The following is a 21,280-nucleotide window of genomic DNA, read 5'->3' as shown; positions in this document are numbered from 1 at the left end:
TGGAGGGAGGACAGGAAACTATGCAGAGGTGCCAGGATGAAACTTCAAAGGCCTAAGTTACCTCATGGCCTGAACAGAGTTTTCCTGAGAGAGGGAAAACAAAGGTTTTTGAATTCCATCTTGAGACGTGGTCAGAGAAGCATCTCTGGGCCATGGGTTCCCGGAATGGGGACAAAGAACCAAAAGGAATGTAACCAGTTGAGAATCTCTCTCTGCATTTATGTTTTATTTCTTTTATTTCTGTTTTTCAATAAAAATCGTTGAGACCTCAGCTGTTTGGAGTTATTGGAGAAAAGGACCCAGGTTTTACTGAAACAAGCGTGGCTCTCCCAGGCTTGCTTTCATGATATGGTGTTAGCAGTGGGATAAGAGTGGCTCTCCCAAGCTTAATCTCAGCCTCAGTCGTCATAGCAGTAATGTCCGGAAAAGTTGAAGGCTGCAGGAAAAGAGAAAGACACAACGTGAGATGGATTGACTCACTCAAGGAAGCCACACCCCTCAGTTTGGAAGACTGTCCAAGGCCGTTAACCAGAGGATGTTTTGGAGGTCATTGATTCGTAGGATCACTATGAGTTAGAAGTGATATGATGGCATGAAGAAGATGAAGAAGAAGAAGAGTTGGATTTATACCCCCCTTTTTTTCTCCTGCAAGGAGACTCAAAGGGGCTTACAATCTCCTTTCCCTTCCCCCCCCACAACAACCCCCCTGTGAGGTAGGTGGGGCTGAGAGACCTCCAAAGAACTGTGACTAGCCCAAGGTCACTCAGCTGGCGTGTGTTGGAGTGCATAAGCTAATCTGGTTCACCAGATAAGCCTCCACAGCTGAAACGGCAGAGTGGGGAATCAAACTCTGTTCCTCCAGATTAGAGTACACCTGCTCTTAACCACTATGCCACTGCTGCTCCTTAACACACACATGCCAAACGTCTCGCGTGCCTGATTTTCAAGAATGATCCTCATGTGAATCTGTTTCAGGAGAAATGCACAACAGCCCTGCGGTATTTTCAAGAGCAACACAATCTTATCTAGTGTACGCTTTTGTGGATTAGAGAAGAGCCTCGAGCTCGGCAACCCTGGTTAACCGCTGTGTGATGCCAGGATGCTGGACTAGGTGGATCACTGGCCAGTTCTAGCTCTTGTGTGTTCTGCTCTCCATTGTTTTCATCCATTTAGCAGGTCACTAAGAGCAAACAGACCTCAAGAGCTGAGGAAGCAATCGTAAAACAGAGTCCATCTTTGAAAGGCTAATCGATTGCTTATTGTTCAAATCAGCTGGTGGCCACCAAGGAGTCATATTTTATTGAGTCAGATGACTCTACCACTTTACCTTAGTTGCCCTATAGTGCAGTCCTAAATAGAGTTACATTTTTCCAAGCCGTTCGATTTCAATTGGTTTCAGAACGGTGTAACTCTGCTTAGGATAGCCCTGTTAAGAATACAGAGTGCTTTCCTGTTCTAAACAAATCAATAGAGCATCTTTAAATTATGATACGTTCTTGTGGCTTCATATCTAGGCTGTCAGCTGCCTTCGGCTCCTTAAGGAAGAAAAGTGGCTAATAAACATTTTACAATAATAATGATAATGTGAAAAACCTATGATCATATTGTTGGTTCTGAACTGAAGTTCTGTACCTAAGATTTCTCTTTTATTGTTGGTCCATTGGGTCTAAAACCAAATTAAATTCTCCTTCCAATACACTAGGACAGAAACACACCATTTTTACTCAAGCCGATTTATCTGGCAAACCTTCCATCAGCTCAATTAAATCTAGATTTTATTTTTAAGGAACCTGTAGAAAACAAGACTTCGTCAACAAGGATGAAGCTTGGCTCCTGTCTGTATTTAAGAATGAGGAAAAGGAAAGATCAGCTGGAGAAATTATTTTTTTACTATTATTACTATTATTACTATTATTATTATTATTTACATTTGATAACCCGCTCACCCCCAAAGGGCTCTGAGCGGTGTACTAAGGCCACATAGGCCGATAAAACAATAAATTATGGATAACCACTATAATACTAAATCTTTAAAATAACAAGGCAGCATCATAAAATCTTAGCTAAAAATTACATTAATATGAATGGTGTCCGGTCCCAAGGCTGGGGGGGGGGGGGGGGGACCCTACTGCTGAAGATGGAACTACAATGTATACCCCACCTTTCTCCCCAGTGTTGTCTCCAAGTTGCTTACCTCTATCTCCCTTTAATTCTTACAACAACCTTGTGAGGTAGGTGAGGCTGAAAGAGTGTATCTGGTCCAAGATCACTCAGTAAATTTCTTTCAGCAGAATGGGGATTTGAATTTGGAGTCTCCTAAAATCCTAGTTCAATACTCTGATCCTTATGCCATCTTATCAGCCTTAACTGAAAATAGAAAACAGCCAGATAATATCATCCAATCTTCTATTCCTGGCAGTTAGCTAAGTTTGGGGACATTATGTTATTATTGCTGGTGATACATTTCTATATTCCTCTATATTCCTCAAAATATTTTGATGATTCTCTCCATGACTGAATTTGTAGAACAGGGGATCCCAAATAAATAGGGTTAACTGGGGAATTACCAGTGCGCATTACCAGTGATTAGGTTAAAGTTGATATTTTTCCATTTTGGTAGCCTGAAACTTACCACAACGTTATGGTATGTGCCATGATATATATATAAAAGAGTAAAAGTTTACAAAAAGGTCATCTTCCAAGTTAGCAGAAGTTTGCAAAACCCAGAGGACGGAGACAGTCAGTCTAGGGGCAAGAAGTAATGACAGTTAACCTTTAACATGATTAGTGAATTCAACTATGATTAACATTATTATCCCATCTAGCAAACATGGTCCTCCCCTCTTCCGTGATTCATCCCCACAACAACCCTGCAAGTTAGGTTGGACAGAGAGTGACTGACTTAGAGTTAGCTGGGGAGCTTCATGGTAGAGTGAAGATTTGAACTCAGGTCTTCCTGAGCCCTTCGGGGGTTGGGCGGTATAAAAATCCCATAAATAAATAAATAAAATAATAGTCCCACCACTCTAATCACTACGCTGGCTCTTACATTTCTGTGTGATCAGACATATTTGCTGATTTCCTGAACCTCAAAGTAGAGGCATCATCTACCAATTCAAGCTAGTTTTAGGGTACTGCTTGGATATGAAGTGCCTTGGATATAAAGTGCCTTGGATATAAATAATATGAATTAGAGTAGATAGGTTGGAATGGTGCCAGTTTTTATAAATGGAACGACGCCATCTTACCTGGCTCTTTGCTTCTCCTTCATAACTCAAAACCTTTAAGTTTCTTTTGACAAGACAGGTGAAATAAATCATTCTTATGGTGCCTGGTAAATTGGTCTGTTCTAAAGATAATTCTGTCATACAGTAAGACTACAAATATCCATTCGCCTAGAGACAGATAAACCAGCTGTCAGGGAGAATTAGTCTTTCTTCATCCGCAGACAAATCCTTCACGGAGACCCACAAACTCCCCGAGACGTCAGTACTATTGACACGGGTGAAATATGCTGCCTAGTCAAAGGAAAGTCTTAACTTCTTGACATAAAATACATTAACTCTCTTGTCACTATTGCTTGTCAACCCAACTCCTGATTTGTGACTTTTGGATTCAACAGTTATTTTCCATAAAGGCTGTTTGCACTGGCTTGCCGTTTGCTTCCAGGCTTAATTCAAGGTGCTGATCATGACCTTCAGAGCCTTGTATGGTTTGGGACCGACATACCTGAAGGACCACCTGCTCCCAAAAGAACCTGTCCAACCTATACAGCAATCTTGAGAAGCCCTGCTTCTAATACCCGTGCCTTCTGAGATTACACTAGTGGCAATCCAGGAAATGGCTTTCTTGGCCACTACACCCAAGCTCTGGAACTCTCTCCCCAGGAAGATGTGTTCATCTACTTCTGTTGCTATCTTTTGCCAGAAGGTGACATTTTGTTTTGTTTTGTCCAGCATTCCTCAGTGATGACTTCCTGAGATCATAGTCAGGCATTCTAGCCACGTGTTAGGTCTCGGATTCTTAAGCCAACAAACGGACTCTGAAGTATTGTCGAAGTCTTTCACGGCCGATTCAACTAATTCTGGTGGGTTTTCTGGGCTGTGTGGCTGCGGTCTGGTGGATCTTGTTCCTAACGTTTCGCCTGCATCTGTGGCTGGCATCTTCAGAGGTGTATCACAGAGGGAAGTCTGTTTCACACTGTGTCTAATAAGGCTCATTCCGCACATGCAGAATAATGAACTTTCGAACTGCTTTCAGTGCTCTTTGAAGCTGTGCGGAATGGCAAAATCCACTTGCAAACAGTTGTGAAAGTGGGTGCTGTGTGGTTTCGGACTCATAGCGTGTTTCGCAGCATTCTACGGCGTTTAGCCTGCATCTGTGGCTTTCAGGATCTCTGAAGATGCCAGCCACAGAGCAGCATCAGGAAAATACTTAAACTAAACCGCGCCAACTGAAAAGCTACAACGCAAATGTTCGGCCGTGAAAGCCTTCCGACAATACACTAAGTTAGGTAGTTGTGGGATGCCAAGGGTTACTTAGTAGTATTTTCCTGATGCTGCTTTCAGATTGTGGCTGGCATCTTCAGAGGATCCTCTGAAGATGCCAGCCACAGATGCAGGCGAAACGTCAGGAGAGAATGCTGCTAGAACACGGCCATACAGCCCGGAAACCACACAGCACCTGCTTCGCCGCGGAAAGCCTTCGGTCAGTCACATAAGTTGCGAAAGTGGTTTGAAAACGCATTATTTTGCATGTGCGGAAGGGGCCTATGTGAGAAGGGAAAGTTTAGTGTGGTATATTGTCCATGTCCCAGGGTGGAGAACCAATCATTAAGTGTTTGGGTGGAACTTGCTATGCAAGGGTTAGGAACAAAATCCACCAGACCATGGCCACACAGCCTGGAAAACCCACCAGAACCGGACTCTGAAGTATTGATCAGTAGCGTTTATTGAGCAGGCATCGAAATACCACACAGATTTTTAAAAATGAACACTCAGACTCTAATTCCGTGGCGGGGGGAGCGGGGAGAGGAGAGGAATGAATGAATGAATGAATGAATGAACTATTCCCTTCAATGCATGAACTCAGCCTGCAGAAAGGCAGTTGGACGGTAGGGGGCAAGGTACAAAATACTGAGGAAATTAAAAAAGGGAGGCGTTCGCGAAGGAACCGCGCATGCGCACAGAGGAAACAGGACTCTGGAGCGCCCGTGGCTTCGCAGCAGCATCGTCCGAGCTGGACGGGGCGCTGGAGGTCGGCCACGAATCCCCCTTCCCGTGGGGTTGCGCCCGAGATAGGGGCCCTTCTTTGTCCCCCCCGCCCCACAGCGGAGATCTGTTCCTTCCTGGCCCTCTCAGCGGAACCTTTGCGTGCGGGAGGCGGTTGCCGGGGGGACTGGAGCGCAGGGCACTGTCTGCGCATGCGCGCCACGCCGCTGCCGCCGCCGGCTGCTGTCATGGCTGCCTGAGGAGCGGCGCGAACGGCGCGAGGAGCGAGCCGGGCGCGGCGACTGCCAGGTGAGGCCGGAGGCCGAGGCGTCGCGGCGGCGGGAGAGGCCGGGGCGGCCGCCGGAAGTGGGGGCCTCGCTGGGGCGGCCGGGCCTGTCCTTTGGGAGGGGGGAGGAAGAAGGATGGGCGGCCCCCCTCAGGCTGCCCTCCCCGGACCTCCTCGCGCTTTGTTCTGGCTCGTGCGCCTCTTCCCTCCGCACCCTCGCCTTTCTCCCCTCATGCCCTGCGGCCACGGCCCTCCTCCTCCTCCCTCTCCCCGCCTCTACCAGCTGCCACGTTACTATTCTGTATTATTTCACTCATTTGTGCCCTGCTGTTCTCCGTTATGGGGCCCCACGGCGACTTACGTCATTCTCCTCCCCTCCGTTTTATCCTCTCAACAGCCTCGCGATGTAGGCTAGGCGGGGAGTGTGACTGGCCCAAGGTCGCTTGTCGAGCTTCCATGGCACAGTGCAGGTTTGAAGCTAGGCCTGCCTGATAGAAGAAGAAGAATTTGGATTTGTATCCCCCCTTTCTCTCCTGTAAGGAGGAGACTCAAAGGGGTTGACAATCTCCTTGCCCTTCCCCCCTCACAACAGACACCCTGTGAGGTAGGTGGGGCCGAGAGAGCTCCGAGAAGCTGTGACCCCAGCCCAAGGTCACCCAGCTGTGTGGGAGTGCACAGGCTAATCTGAATTCCCCAAATAAGCCTCCACAGCTCAGGCGGCAGAGCTGGGAATCAAACCCGGTTCCTCCAGATTAGATACACGAGCTCTTAACCTCCTACGCCACTGCTGCTCCTAATTGATGGTTGACCCCGACAGCACACTGGCATTGAGCAGTGTAGAAGAAGAGGAGTTTGGGTTTATTGCCCACTTTTCTCAGCCGTAAGGAGACCCAAAGGGGCTTACACATTCCTTCCCTTCTTCTCCCCACAACAGAGACCTTGTGAGGTAGGTGGGGCTGAGAGAAATGTGACTACTCCATGGTCACTTGACAGACTTCATGGGGAGGAGCAGGGAAACAAATCTAGTTCAACAGATGTGAGTCTGCCACTCATGTGGAGGAGTGGGGAATCAAACCCGGTTCTCCAGTGTAGAGTTTGCCACTCCTAACTACTACATTCCACATCCCAAAGTCTATTGCCTAGAGCCCACTGTGGCCTCAGGGTCACCTCTTGTGATCTGGAGGAGTGGAGATCCACCGCTCTTAACTACTACACCAGGCTGTCTGCCAACCTCTTGAGTTGGGAGGGGGGAAAGCATGAATCAGGCAAACTCTCAATATCAAAACCCTTGAATTAAATTTGGCATCCGTCTTAGTCTGGGCTGTCTATGAATTATAGGACCTTAGAACCACCACTACCACCCCCGGTCTGACTGTAGGCTTTCATGCCAACAATTCCTGGTGCTTCATTTATAACTTTGTAATGTATGCTGCAAGAGCCGCGTGGCGTAGTGGTTAAGTGCTTGCACTGCCGCTCACACGGTCAGGAGTTCGAGCCCCCTGTGGGTCAGATATCCTGGCAGCTGCCTCTTGGCCAACTCAGCCATCCATCCATTCTTGGTCGGTAAATGAGTACCTAGCTCATAGCTAGGGGGTAAAGAATAGCCGAGGAAAGCAATGGCAAACTACCCCCAAAGAGACTTGCCTATAAAATCACTGCTTGAAATGGTACCCCAGGGTCGAACATGACTGAAGGGAAAACTTTACCTTTACTTAATGTATCCTCCATTTTCAACTGTGGAATGGGAACCTTGTGAGTTCTAACTGTGTCTCCTCCATTCATGAATTTTCACAAGATTAGGGTGTCTGATGCCCAGTCCAACATTCCCCACCAGGGATTGTCTCTCAGTCCTGATGTCTTCCAGCACTAGCCTTACGCATGTTTCTGATACCAAACATCTGTGCACGCCTTACATTCCTTCAGTGTGATTTCTTAGGTTTGATCTGCTGTTCAGCACCCTCAATAGTAGCTATCACACTGTGTCTTGAGCACAGGGCTATTCAATGCCACTTTACATATTGCGTCTATCTCCGACAGAGTGCTGGGGGGTTTTTTTGCCACAAAGTCACCCAGAAGGAATGTAGGAGTGGGGGAACAAACCTGATTCACCAGATAAGACTCCTCTGCTCATGTGGAGGGACGGGGAAATCAATCGGTTCTCCAGATCAGAGTCCACCTGCTCTTAACCATTGCACCATGCTGGCTCTCCTACACCACACTGTATGTTTCAAAACAGGGATCAATTAAAGAAAGCCCTCTTTGCTGCACTAGTAATTCCATGGAGGCACTCACTGCCACAGAGAGGGCTGGTAGACTAAATGGTTTTTAAAAGGGACAGTTCCCTTACACAGGTTAATGGAGGAGAGGTCTGTCAGTAGCTGCTTGGGTTCATGATCAAAGGGGAGCTCTGCACGCTGGGAGGACGTGGGGTCAGGTTTGGCATACTGATATAATTGATTGAGTTGGATCCTGGACTAATATAAGGAGAACACTCCTTATATCAGTGATGGCGAACCTTTTAGAGACCGAGTGCCGGGACGGAGCAAGGGGAAACTGCACTTGTGGCATGCATGCACCCCGCACCCCTGCCGCCACGCGCCCAGAATGCCCTTGCCACACCCCCACAGGAGCGCATGCCCAGTACATCGCGCACCCCTCACCCCCTTGGCGCTATGCCACTGTCGTTTGCCCAAACTGGAGCGACGGCACGCATGCCCAAAAAGAGGGCTCTGAGTGCCACCTCTGGCACGCATGCCGTAGGTTCGCCACCACTGCCTTATATTATTCAGTGCATTTTTATCCTGCTGCTTCTCTGAGGATCTCATCCATAGTCTACACGACTCACTGATTCTCCATTTTATCTTGTGAGGTAGGTTAAGCTGAGACAGAGTGTGTGGCTGTTCCAGGGTTTCCCAGTCATCTTCATGATAAGTGAGGATTTAAACATGGGTTTCCTAGAGCCTGTAGCAGCCTGAATAGCCCAGAGCTAGGAAGCTAAGCAAGGATGGCCATGGTTAGAAAACCACCAAGGAAAACCTGGGTTGCTAAACCGAGTAAGGCAGTGGAAACCCCGGGACTGGTTGCAATTTGACAGCACTTGATTATTACTTTCTTGATGCTAGTTCAACACTCTAGCACAGTGGTGGCGAACCTATGGCACGGGTGCCAGAGGTGGCACTCAAGAGCCCTCTCTGTGGGCACGTGTGCCTTCACCCCAGTACAGACTCATAGCCTCCCCCTTCCCGCCTCTCCCCGCCCCACCAGAGGCTGTTGTCGGCTGGGGCCGAGGTTCAGGGAGGTCCTCTTGAGTCAACCTGATTTGCTGTAAGTACCATCTACCGCCCCGCGAGTACCCCCTCTCCCCCACCTCATTACCAGACCAGGCAGCAGGCCCAGTGACCCCGAGCTCACTTGGGCACCATGTCAGCTCCACAGAGAGCACGCCTTCCCCCACCACCTACGCCGCAGTCCGAGTGTGTGGCAGAGCACAATCCCTTTTACGACAAAAGATGATAATGTCTGAGTTGTTTTTTCTCAACTAAAACCTCAGTATTCTGGTTAAATTGTTGTGTTGGCACTTTGTGATAAATAAGTGAGGTTTGGGTTGCAGTTTGGGCACTCGGTCTCGAAAAGGTTCGCCATCACTGCTCTAGCACATCACCCCCTTGGCTGCCTTATAGAGATGCCATTTATCCGTTCTGGCTAACATCCATTGATGGAGCTCTTCTCCATGAATGTGCTAATTCTCTTATGTAAACAGGTAAATGGTTACTGGTTGCTACGGCGCAAGAGAGTTCTGAAGTTTCAGCTGGCCTGGGAATATTAGAATTTCCCTTTGAAAGACTTCAAGAATTCTTCTTGAATCTCTTAAGTTTTCCTGTTGGGTTTATGTAACATTTGTGCAACCGATGTGGAAATGTGTTCCCACCTGGATATTTCATACCTGAGCATTTGGGGGCTGTGTGAGACATGAAAAGTGCCCAGTGTTTTCGTGTTTCACTTGCTAAGCCACCCCAAGCAGGATAACACCATTCTAAGCCCTTTGAAATCTGTGGGCTGAGGGAAGGGGGTAATTTTCCTTAAGAAAACACTGTTGGAAACTTTCTGACTTGGGAAAAGAGCAGTGCGTACATGAAAATGCATTAAAATGTGATGTTGAGTTTTCCAGAGGGCTCTGTTTGTATATGTTGAATTTTGCAGGGGCCTGGTGTCAGGAAGCAATGTAGGATTTGGTGTATCTTTTGTGAAGCTCTTACGTGTATTAGAACATAGATTTTATCAACATGACTGTCTAGGCTTTGAGCTGTCCTTACATTCCTTCAATGTGATTTCTTAGGTTTGATCTGCTGTTCAGCACTCTCACACAACCCATCTTTGTGGGTCAATAGTAGCTATCACACTGTGTCTTGAGCACAGGGCTGTTCAATGCCACCTTACAAATTGCATCTATCTCCAACAGAGTGCTGGGGTTTTTTGCCACAAAGTCACCCAGAAGGAATGTAGGAGTGGGGAAACAAACCTGGTTCACCAGATAAGACTCCTCTGCTCATGTGGAGGGACGGGGAATCACCCCCTTCCCCCTACACTTGGTTAATGAAGGCAGTACCCCTGAAAAACCACGTTTCTTGACTTCCTTTGCTCGAGTTCCACATGTGTGTGAATGGCTGCAGAATGTCTCATAAACAGGGCATTTCATCTCTTGTACATTCAGTTTTTCTAAACCGTGGATAGAGCAGGAGAAATAGCCCCTCCCATGCTCCTGTATTACTTTTAAGCTGTGTTTTGCACAGCTGCGGAAAGGTGAATTACTTGCTTTTTCTCTTTGATAGGTGGAAGGATCTAGAATGGCTGGGGAACAGAAACCATCCTGTAATCTCCTCGAGCAGTTTATTTTATTAGCCAGAGGCACTAATGGATCAGCCTTGACGGCCCTCATCAGCCAAGTGTTGGAGGCCCCTGGAGTTTACGTCTTTGGAGAGCTGCTGGAATTAGCAAACGTGCAAGAGGTGAGCTTGGTGAACTGAGTGACTTCCCCCCCCCCCCCCCCCCCCCAGCCCTTCCATTCGACAAGGTCTCCTACTGAAGGACAGTAAACCAGATGGAATCTCGACCACAAGGTAGAACTAAGACTCTTCCTCCAGCTGTCCGGGCCCTGCGGGACCTTGGTGAATTCCGCAGGGCCTGTAAGACTGAGTTGTTCTGCCGGGCCTTTGGAGTGTCCAGTCGCTGAGGTGCGCCCCCCCCCCCCCTTCTTTGCTTTGCTCCTTGGGGCTCTTTCGCTCCCTATTTTTATAATTTATTTTTGCATATTTATTGTTATTTTTAGGGAGGAGTCCGGCTGCTCCCTCCTTTTTGGGGTGGTTTTAAAGGAATTGGGTTACGGGACACCATTATTATTGTTACTGTTTTTGACCGCGGTTTTAATGGTTTTTAATGGATTTTAGTGTATATGGTCACTATTGTGACCCTTGTTATATATTGTATACAGATAGTGTTGTGCACTGCCCAGAGCCCCTTGGGGATTGGGCTGTCTATAAATTTAATGAATGAATGAATGAATGAATGAATGAATGAATGAATGAATGAATGAATGAATGAATGAATGAATGAATGAATGAATGAATGAATGAATGAATGAATAAATAAATAAATAAATAAATAAATAAATTTTCTCTGATGCCTGGTTTTTCACTATTGCCATCTTGCCCTCTGAAGATGCCAGCCACAGTTGCAGGTGAAACATCAGGAGAAAATGCTACTAGTACACGGCCATACAGCCCCGGAAACCCCAGTGATTCCGGCTATGAAAGCCTTCGACAATACATTGATATGCAATAGCTGGGTAACTTGACGTAGCCCTGGGTCAGTAGACCTCTAATGGGTCTAATTTTATCTTTCTTTGCTTCCTTCCCCTCCAGCTTGCTGAAGGAGCAAATGCTGCTTATTTTCAGTTGCTGAATCTCTTTGCCTATGGAACATACCCAGATTATGTAGGTAAGTGAGTCTAAAATTCTAAATGTCCACTCAATGCCTGGCAGCTGTGAAAAAGGCAAACTCTATGCTGGGGATCATTAGGAAAGGAGTTGATAATAAAACTGCAAGGATTGTCATGCCCTTATATAAAGCCGTGGTGCGACCGCACTTGGAGTCCTGTGTTCAGTTCTGGTCGCCACATCTCAAAAAGGATATCGAAGAGATAGAAAAAGTGCAGAGAAGGGCAACGAGGATGATTGAAGGATTGGAGCACCTTCCTTATGAGGAGAGGCTGCAGCGTTTGGGACTCTTTAGTTTGGAGAGGAGACGTCTGAGGGGGGATAGGATTGAAACCTATGAAATTATGCATGGGGTAGAAAATGTTGACAGAGAGAAATTTTTCTCTCTTTCTCACAATACTAGAACCAGGGGGCATTCATTGAAAATGCTGGGGGGAAGAATTAGGACTAATAAAAGGAAACACTTTTTCACGCAATGTGTGATTGGTGTTTGGAATATGCTGCCACAGGAGGTGGTGACGGCCACTCACCTGGATAGCTTTAAAAAGGGCTTGGACAGATTGATGGAGGAGAAGTCGATCTCTGGCTACCAATCTTGATCCTCCTTGATCTGAGATTGCAAATGCCTTAGGAGACCAGGTGCTTTGAAGCAGCAGCAGTAGAAGGCCATTGCTTTCACATCCTGTACGTGAGCTCCCAAAGGCACCTGGTGGGCCACTGCGAGTAGCAGAGTGCTGGACTAGATGGACTCCGGTCTGATCCAGCAGGCTAGTTCTTATGTTCTTATAAAGACCCCCATCCGCCCCCTGTCTCTCAGCTTGTTATCATACCAATGGAGCAAAACAAAGAGATGTGGAATCAGGGAGGCAAAGGGAAGCTAGAAATATGAGTACCGTGAATCCAAGTTCCAGGCCTTTCATCCGTTTTTTGTTTTTTTATATATAGACACCCTGACTCACTGAAAGATAACGGGAGATTTGTGAATTAATCCAACATTTCCTGGTTGTTTTTTATTCTAGAACAGTGGTTCTCAACCTGGGGGTCGTGCCCCTTTTGGGGGTCGAACGACCCTTTCACAGGGGTTGCGTAAGACTCTCTGCATCAGTGTTCTCCATCTGTAAAATGGATAAATGTTAGGGTTGGGGGTCACCACAACATGAGGAGCTGTATTAAAGGGTCGCGGCTTTAGGAATGTTGAGAACCACTGTGCTAGAATGCTGCTTAGAACAAAGAAGGGCCTGGAAATGGCGGATTAGTTCACAAATCTCCTCCCCTTTTTTTGGTGAGGAAGTGTATAGGAGTGTACAGTTAAATGGATCAGTTTTTTAATGCTCCAGAAGCTCCTTTCCTTCTTAGTTCCCACAGGGAAATACAGTAGCTCTTCTTCACTTCAGAGAGCTCACCTTATAAGAGCCTGAAATGTGTAAGAATAATGTTGGGGTGACTCCATTTGACTGTAATCTGAAGATTCTTTAAAAATTCCATCTCTCGTGCAGCAAACAAGAATAACCTGCCAGAACTATCGGGGGCCCAGAAGAACAAGTTGAAGCATTTAACTATTGTCAGCTTAGCTTCCAGAATGAAGGTAACCTATTAAAAGATCAGCCATCTTGGCACCAGCGCGCTGCTGACGCAGTTGTGCGTGTGTTGGTGGTGGGGAGCATGTGAGGTTTGGCAAAGATGGTGTAGCCGTCTCCCGTCGTTCAGAATCGGCCCAGTGCCTTTTCAACAACAGAAGAGCCCTGGATAGAATGGCTGGTTCCTGGGGCCACGAATGCCCCTTGTGGGGAGCTCCGCAGGTGCCCTGGCTGGCTCTCCCTTGCCACCTCTCCCAAACTGTAACGAATTCAAGCTTGGCTGTGGGCTCACTTGGTAGCCTTCAGGAAGGTCCAGAGGTGGGATCCAGCAGGTTCTCACCAATTCCTGAGAGTGGGTTACTAATTATTTGTGTGTGCCGAGAGGGGGTTACTAATTGGGACAGTTTTTCCACCTCCACGCCCTCGCCTCCCCGAGAGGCATACTGCCTTTGAACATGAAGGTCCAATATAGCAATGGCGACTAATAATGTCACTCCCTGAACTGGGTTAATCCCTTTCAGGTACTGCAATTCATGGATTCTCAGCCTTTTGTACCTTTTATCTCACCAGTCTGTATCACCTGTGTGTTTCGCCATTGCTGTGTTCAGATTTGTGAGTTGGGGCATTTTCTATAATGTGATGATGATGATTTAGAAATGACCTGGTGCAAAAAAAAATTTGGGGGTCGTGGTGGGGTGGCTGCCCTTGTGGGGGCATCCAACTCAGGTTTTGCCCAGGGCTCAGGTTTGCCTAGGTACGCCTCTGCCCCCTTTGCTGAGGGGGACTGGCGAGGGAACCTGTTACTAAAATTTTTGGATCCCACCACTGGGAAGGTCCTTTATTTCAGTTTCCATTTTTATCTGTTAAATGGGAACCTTTTTCTATTGTTCATTTGCTTTCTCTGCCTTCTAAGTACCAGCCCATTTATGGTGACTCCGAAGGATTTCCAAGGCATTGAACAGCAGGAGGAGTTTGGATTCATACCCTACTTTTCTCAACTTTTAAAGAGTCTCAAAGTGGCTTGTAAACTCCTTCCCTTCCTTGTGAGGTTGGGGGGCAGGGAGGGGGCTGAGAGAGTTCTGAGAAAACTGTGACTGACCCAAGATCACCCAGCAGGCTTCATGTGGTTTGCCATTGCTTGCCTCTGCATCGCGACCCTGGTATTCCTTGATGGACTCCCATCCCAGACTGACCAGAGCTGACCCTGCTTAGCTTCCAAGATCAGGCTCTCCTGTGCTGAGCAGGTACACTCTAATCTGGAGAACCAGGTTTGATTCCCCACTCTGCCACTTGAGCTGTGGAGGCTTATCTGGTGAACCAGATTAGCTTGAGTACTCCAACACATGCCAGCTGGGTGACCTTGGGCTAGTCACAGCTTTTCGGTGTGCCTGTTGTGGGGAGAGGAGCCTGTGAACCACCTTGAGTCTCCTTACAGGAGAGAAAGGGGGGTATATATCCAAACTCTTCTTCTTTTATTTTTAAAAAATAAACAGTGTAGTGATACAAAGAAATTCTGCTGCTGATTTTTTTTTAATTGCAAAAAGCTCTGGTGGCTCATGGATGGGGTGAGAGTGTCCAATTCCAGAGGACAGGGGCAGGGAAGCTACAGGGAAAATTACCAGGTGGAACCACTGTTGGCACTGCACTTTATCTGTAGCCACGCCACCTGCAGGGAAACCACAAAATCCATCCTTCTGTGGCAAACCTAGGAAACAGGAAAATCCAGTTGCAAATCACTGTGGTGCCCGACGACACCTTTACTGGTGCCCACCAAGCGCTTTTAAAAAGTGGGTGGGCCTCTGAGCAGCTTTTGCCCAGTAAGGCTTTTGAGTGGCTGTCAGAGGCATAGCTGGGCCAGAATGCAACCGGTGCACACTCTGTTTTCCGCCTCCCCCCCCCCCAGTGCCCCCCCCTTACCTTAGTTCACTGGTGGCTAACCTTTGGCACTCCAGATGTTATGGACTACAATTCCCATCAGCCCTTGCCAGCACGACCAATTGGCCATGCTGGCAGGGGCTGATAGTGAGCCCACCTTTACATCTAATTCGTTCCTCCCTACAGCTACTAGTTCAGCCTGGAAAAGCGGCATGTTCCCTTCAGGCTGAAAACGGCCTGGTGAAAACGACACTTCCCATGAGACCTTGGGGCTCGCAAGGTCTCCTGGAAAGTGCAGTTCCCACCAGACATTTTTCATCCTGAAGGGAACAGGCCTCTACTCCAGCCTGCACTGTTTTACAAAGGTAAGTGTGTGGGGGGATTTTCCGCCTCCATCCTCAGGTGCGCACCTGGTCCAACGCCCCCTGGTCCCCTGGTAGCTCCGCCTCTGGTGGCGGTGTAGATTTTCAAAAACGCTGCTTTGGCGGCAGTTTTGTGACTGAAGAAAATTGCCTCAGCCGTTTCCGCACAGGCGCCACTCAGGCTCAGAAAGGTTGGGGAGCCGTGTTCTAGTGCCTTGAGAGCACATTGTGCCAGATGCTCAAGAGCAGCCTTGAGTCGAGTGTTGATCTGTTCTCTCCCAAGGTGACGGCCTGTTGCTCTCTCCCTCTTCCCAGTGCATTCCTTATTCCGTGTTACTGAAAGACCTGGACATGCGTAACCTACGGGAGCTGGAAGACCTAATCATTGAAGCCATCTACACGGACATCATCCAGGGCAAGCTCGACCAGCGTAACCAGCTGCTGGAGGTGGACTTCTGCGTCGGCCGAGACATTCAGAGGAAAGACATCACCAGCATCATGAAAACGCTCCAGGAGTGGTGAGTTTGCCACCTGGATCCCCACTAGGCCAGTGATGGCGAACCTTTTTGAGACCGAGTGCCCAAACTGCAACCCAAAACCCACTTATTTACCCTAAAGTGCCAACATGGCAATTTAACCTAAGTACTGAGGTTTTGGTATAGAAAAAACAGTTGGCTCCGAGGCGTGCATTACTCATGAGTAAGCTTGGTGGTAGTCGGTGGCTTTGCTTTGAACCAATTGTGCAACTCTTCGATCGGGTGAATCATGACCCTAGGAGGGTTTACTCAGAAGCAAGGCCAGCAGCAAGCACTCCCAAGAATAAGGATCCGCCTTTGAGTTCTTTGCATAATCGAAAGCGGGGTTTAACCTGGCTTAACAGGGTTACCTTCCCCAAAACTAGATCTTAGGTTTATTGCTAATAATCTCCCTGAATAATTACACTATTATCACATGATGAACTCTGTGCACGCGTGCCCACAGAGAGGGCTCTGAGTGCCACCTCTGGCACCCGTGCCATAGGTTCGCCACCACTGCACTAGGCCCTCGTCCCCTGGCTCTGCTTTTCTCGTTCCTGGCCTGAACTCTAACCGTGGCTGCGTCGGCGTTGCTGTTTGCAGGTGTGACGGGTGCGAAGCGGTCCTGATAGGAATTGAGCAGCAGGTGCTCAGAGCCAACCAATACAAAGAGAACCACAACCGGACTCAGCTGCAGGTGGAGACAGAGGTGAGTATCCCAGCCCGGTGAGTCGCTGTTCTGGGTCAAGCAAGTAGCAGGCACGCTTGGGGCCCTGAGTTATTTCATTGGGGCATCCATTGAAAATGCTGGGGGGGGAAGAATTAGGACTAATAAAAGGAAACACTTCTTCACGCAACGTGTGATTGGTGTTTGGAATATGCTGCCACAGGAGGTGGTGATGGCCACTAACCTGGATAGCTTTAAAAGGGGCTTGGACAGATTTATGGAGGAGAAGTCGATCTATGGCTCCCAATCTTGATCCTCCTTGATCTGAGTTTGCAAATGCCTTAACAGTCCAGGTGCTCGGGAGCAACAGCCACAGAAGGCCATTGCTTTCAAATCCTGCAGGTGATCTCCCAAAGGCACCTGGTGGGCCACTGCGAGTAGCAGAGAGCTAGACTAGATGGACTCTGGTCTGATCCAGCAGGCTAGTTCTTATGTTCTTATTTATTTTTATTTATTTTTCCATTTATATCCTGCCCTCCCCCACAGGCCTCAGGGCTGCAGCTTTTCCTCGCCAGCTTCAGCCAGCTTGAAATTAATCTCTTGCCGAACTGGCGTCTACTTCAGAGGGGTGTTTAAAACCAAGTCCTGGCTCTTGGCACGGTGGTGATTGAGCGCTGAGAAAGAGGCTGAAATAGGGGAATTCTCTGTGCTGCCAAGAAATGGCCACCAGGTGGCAGTAGAAGCCTGGGAATCTTGACAGTAAAGGAGACCTCCTTTGAAAAATCCCTCTTCCAACCGTAGACCTGGAAGGGACCCCAGGGGTCATCTAGTGCAGCCCCTGCGCAAACACAGGAAATTCACAACTGCCTCCCCCCTCCGACTCCTCCAGTGGCTCCTGCTGCGTGCCCAGAATAGGTCTCTTCTTCTGGTGCCTCTTCCAGAACGCTGATCTTTCTACCTTCTGCTTTAAACTGATCCCTTGTCCTGACCTTTTGACCCTGGCTGCAATCTGATATTTAAATTGTCGTTAGCCGCCTTGAGTCTCTGGAGAGATGGCGGGGTGTGAATGTCAACAATAAATAAACAAACAACCTGCACAGCCAACCACCAAACGGCCCTTTCTTCTTCTTTCCCATTTCCACGGAAAAGCAATACCAACCGAGGATCTGGTTCAGTTTGAGGCTGCTTCATAAGAACATAAGAACATAAGAACAAGCCAGCTGGATCAGACCAGAGTCCATCAGGTCCAGCACGCTGCTACTCGCAGTGGCCCACCAGGTGCCTTTGGGAGCTCACGTGCAGGATGTGAAAGCAATGGCCTTCTGCTGCTGCTGCTCCCGCCAAACACCTGGTCTGCTAAGGCATTTGCAATCTCAGATCAAAGAGGATCAAGATTGGTAGCCATAAATTGACTTCTCCTCCATAAATCTGTCCAAGCCCCTTTTAAGGCTATCCAGGTTAGTGGCCATCACCACCTCCTGCGGCAGCATATTCCACACACCAATCACACGTTGTATGAAGAAGTGTTTCCTTTTATTAGTCCTAATTCGTCCCCCCAGCATTTTCAGTGGATGCCCCTGGAGTTCTAGGTATTGCTAGAGAAAGAGAGAAAAATTTCTCTCTGTCCACATTTTCTACCCCATGCATAATTTTATAGACTTCAATCATATCCCCCCTCAGACGTCTCCTCTCCAAACCAAAAAAAAGAGTCTCCAAAGCGCTGCAGCCTCTCCTCATAAGGAAGGTGCTCCAGTCAGCCCTCCAATCATCCTCGTTGCCCTTCTCTGCCCTTTTTCTATCTCTTCGATATCCTTTTTGAGATGTGGTGACCAGAACTGAACACAGGACTCCAAGTGCGGTCGCACCACGGCTTTATATAAGGGCATGACAATCTTTGCAGTTTTATTATCAATTTTATTATCAATTCATGCGTGTCCGTGTAATGCGAGGGAGCTCCTTGCACCCACCACCGGCAAGGCTGGGAGCTCGGTTGGCCCCTTGCTTCTGCAGTCATCTGTGTTCCCAGAGTTACCCAGGCAGGATCTTTTCGTGAGCTCTAAGAGAGGGGCTTTCTTCTCTGCCTGTCCCAACCCCTGCTGTCTGCATCTTCCTTCCAGGTCACTAACATCAAGAAAACGCTAAAGGCCACGGCCGCCTCCTCCGCCCAGGAAATGGAACAGCAGTTGGCAGACCGGGAGTGCCCGCCACACACCGAGCAGAGGCCGCCCACCAAGAAGCTCTCCAAGGTCAAAGGGCTGGTCTCCAGCCGCCACTAGCGTCCGCACCGGGGAGGGCACCGCTCACGCCCGCTCTGGAAGGAACTACCTGGCGTCTCTTTCCAGCAGGTTCTGGCTCCGTCGTGGCTCTGCGGGCTGGAGAGCGCGGTCCCGCCTCAAACTTCAACCAGCACAGGGCACTGCCAGCCTCCTTGTGCCTCAGAACTGCTAGGGAAGGACCTTGAGGGCACAGTCGGGACGGGGAGAGGGGGTGGAACGAAGGCACAGCCGGCACAAGGCTTCCACGGAAGGCGTGGGCCTCCTTTCCTGGTCCTCTGCCGCGGTTGTCTCTTCCCCCGTTGTGTGGCACCAGGGCTCAGCTGTGGGAGGGAGCCGCCCACGTTCACCCCCAACTCTTCCCACGTACCAAAGGGAACACGATGCTTCTGGCTGAGGAAACTGTTTTGTCTTGCATTCCCCTGCTCCGTCCAGGTGTTTATCTTAGGGTGCAACTCTCTACCTCACGCTAGGAAAGCCGGAAGTTGGCCTGCGGCATGTTTGCCAGATGCCCCACCCGCTGCCGTCCAGGGCCTGTCGGCTAACAAGGTGGTGACCTGCAGCTCTGATCTGGAGGGGCCCCAGCTGCTGTTGGCGCCCCCTCTGGCCACAAACGGGGCACGGCCGCAGAGCATGACGCGTTCCATGGTTACGTACGTTCCTGACACGTTCCGTGATAATGTGCGCCTCCCCCTCCTTCCCCAGACCTCTTGAAGTATAATGATATTACAATCTTCCCAGATGGAAGCAAGCTGTTTGAAAGGGACTCCTTCCCGCTCCCGGCATGGTAGTTCAGAACCTCAGGCGCGGACCATCGAGGCACGCCGTTTTCCAGCTGAGACCTCTGCCAGGATTTCAGAACTTGGGACACCTGTCCAGTTGCGTTTGACTCTCCTTTTGTTTTTGTTTTTTGTAACACAAACATCATTTTGTACCTCTCGTTGGGAGATTTCAGCGTTTCGGCCTTTGTGTCTTTTGATATTTGTTACAGACTAACTGAAGGGGACTTGCGCCTGCGTCAGAAGGATTGTGTGTGTTTTTCTATTAAAAAAGAAGCGGGAAAAGGATTTCGTTTTATGTATTGTCGAAGGCTTTCGCGGCCGGAATTCCTGGGGTGCTGTGTGGTTTCTGGGCTGTATGGCCGTGTTCTAGCAGCATTCTCTCCTGACGTTTCGCCTGCATCTGTGGCTGGCATCTTCAGAGGATCTGGTAGTAGGAATGGAAAGCAAGTGGAGTATATATACTGTGCGGTCAAAAGGTGAGGCCCTCTGAATAGCCTGGTATGTGAGTCACAAAGAAGTCTGTAGCCTGGGAGTAATAATGAAGATAGCAAGGTCAATAAGTGAGTGGATCTGAATAGAAGTATCCTGGTCTTTGTTTCCTTTGATATCTTCATTGTTACTCCCAGGCTACAGACTTCTTTGTGACTCACATACAAGGCTACTCTATTCAGAGGGCCTCACCTTTTGACCTCACAGTATATATACTCCATTTGCTTTCCATTCCTACTATCAGATCCTCTGAAGATGCCAGTCACAGATGCAGGCGAAACGTCAGGAGAGAATGCTGCTGGAACACGGCCATACAGCCTGGAAACCACACAGCACCCAAGATTTCGTTTTAATTCACATTCACGGTTTTTGTAACGCTATCGCAAGTGTTAATGCTTGTTCGCAGAATCACAAGTTCGGGGCAGGCAGCCCGGAAGCTCTTTTCTTGGCATCCTGAGAACTTGGACATTGATGCTGAATCAGACCTCTGGTCGGTATTGTCTGCTCAGACTGGCAGCTGCTGTCCCTGGTCTCAAGCAGAGGTCTTACGTATCATCTACCACCTGGTCCTTTTAACTGGAGGTGCCGGGAACCGAACCTGGAACCGTCTGGGAGAGCCAGCGTGGTGTCGTGGTTAAGAGCAGGTGCGCTCTAATCTGGAGAACCGGGTTTGATTCTCTGCTGTGCCATTTGAGCTGTGGAGGCTTATCTGAGGAACCAGATTAGAACTCCCACACTTGCCAGCTGGGAAAACCCTTTGAGTCTCCTTCAGGAGAGAAAGGGGGGGATATAAATCCAACTCTTCTTCTTGTGCTTTCTAAGCGGATGCTTTGGGACTGAGCCACAGTGCCTCCCCCCCCCCCCCCACTTTAATCTTGGCCTTCCTTTAAACCTACAGATGGGGCTAGCCCTCAGCATTGTCAGGAGCCGGCTAGTCCTTTCCGCAGTGCTCATGACGCTGCCATTTCCCGACTCAACCATTTGGTCCCTCAACATCCGTATTGTCTGCTCAAACTGGTAGCGGCTCTCCAGAGTATCAGATGGAGGGCCCTCCGTGTCACCTGAACATAAGAACATAAGAACAAGCCAGCTGGATCAGACCAGAGTCCATCTAGTCCAGCACTCTGCTACTCGCAGTGGCCCACCAGGTGCCTTTGGGGGCTCACATGCAGGATGTGAAAGCAAGGGCCTTCTGCTGCTGCTGCTGCTGCTCCTGAGCATCTGGACTGTTAAGGCATTTGCAATCTCAGA

At 48.8% G+C, this 21,280-nt stretch overlaps 1 protein-coding gene across 1 annotated transcript; it reads left to right on the top strand.

The window, feature by feature from the left end:
* Positions 1-5,198: 5,198 nt before the first annotated feature.
* COPS7B (COP9 signalosome subunit 7B) lies at positions 5,199-19,825 on the top strand. Its single transcript, XM_048505513.1, has 7 exons — positions 5,199-5,519; positions 10,326-10,502; positions 11,415-11,490; positions 12,986-13,074; positions 15,619-15,821; positions 16,422-16,527; positions 18,603-19,825. The coding sequence occupies exons 2-7, from the start codon at positions 10,341-10,343 to the stop codon at positions 18,759-18,761; spliced, it is 795 nt and encodes a 264-aa protein (XP_048361470.1). The 5' UTR covers positions 5,199-5,519; positions 10,326-10,340; the 3' UTR covers positions 18,762-19,825.
* Positions 19,826-21,280: the final 1,455 nt, after the last annotated feature.

This window comes from Sphaerodactylus townsendi, linkage group LG08 (assembly GCF_021028975.2).
Source record: "Sphaerodactylus townsendi isolate TG3544 linkage group LG08, MPM_Stown_v2.3, whole genome shotgun sequence".
NCBI lineage: Eukaryota > Metazoa > Chordata > Lepidosauria > Squamata > Sphaerodactylidae > Sphaerodactylus > Sphaerodactylus townsendi.
Note: the sequence above shows the minus strand (reverse complement) of the source record. Positions and strands in the feature narration are given on the sequence as shown.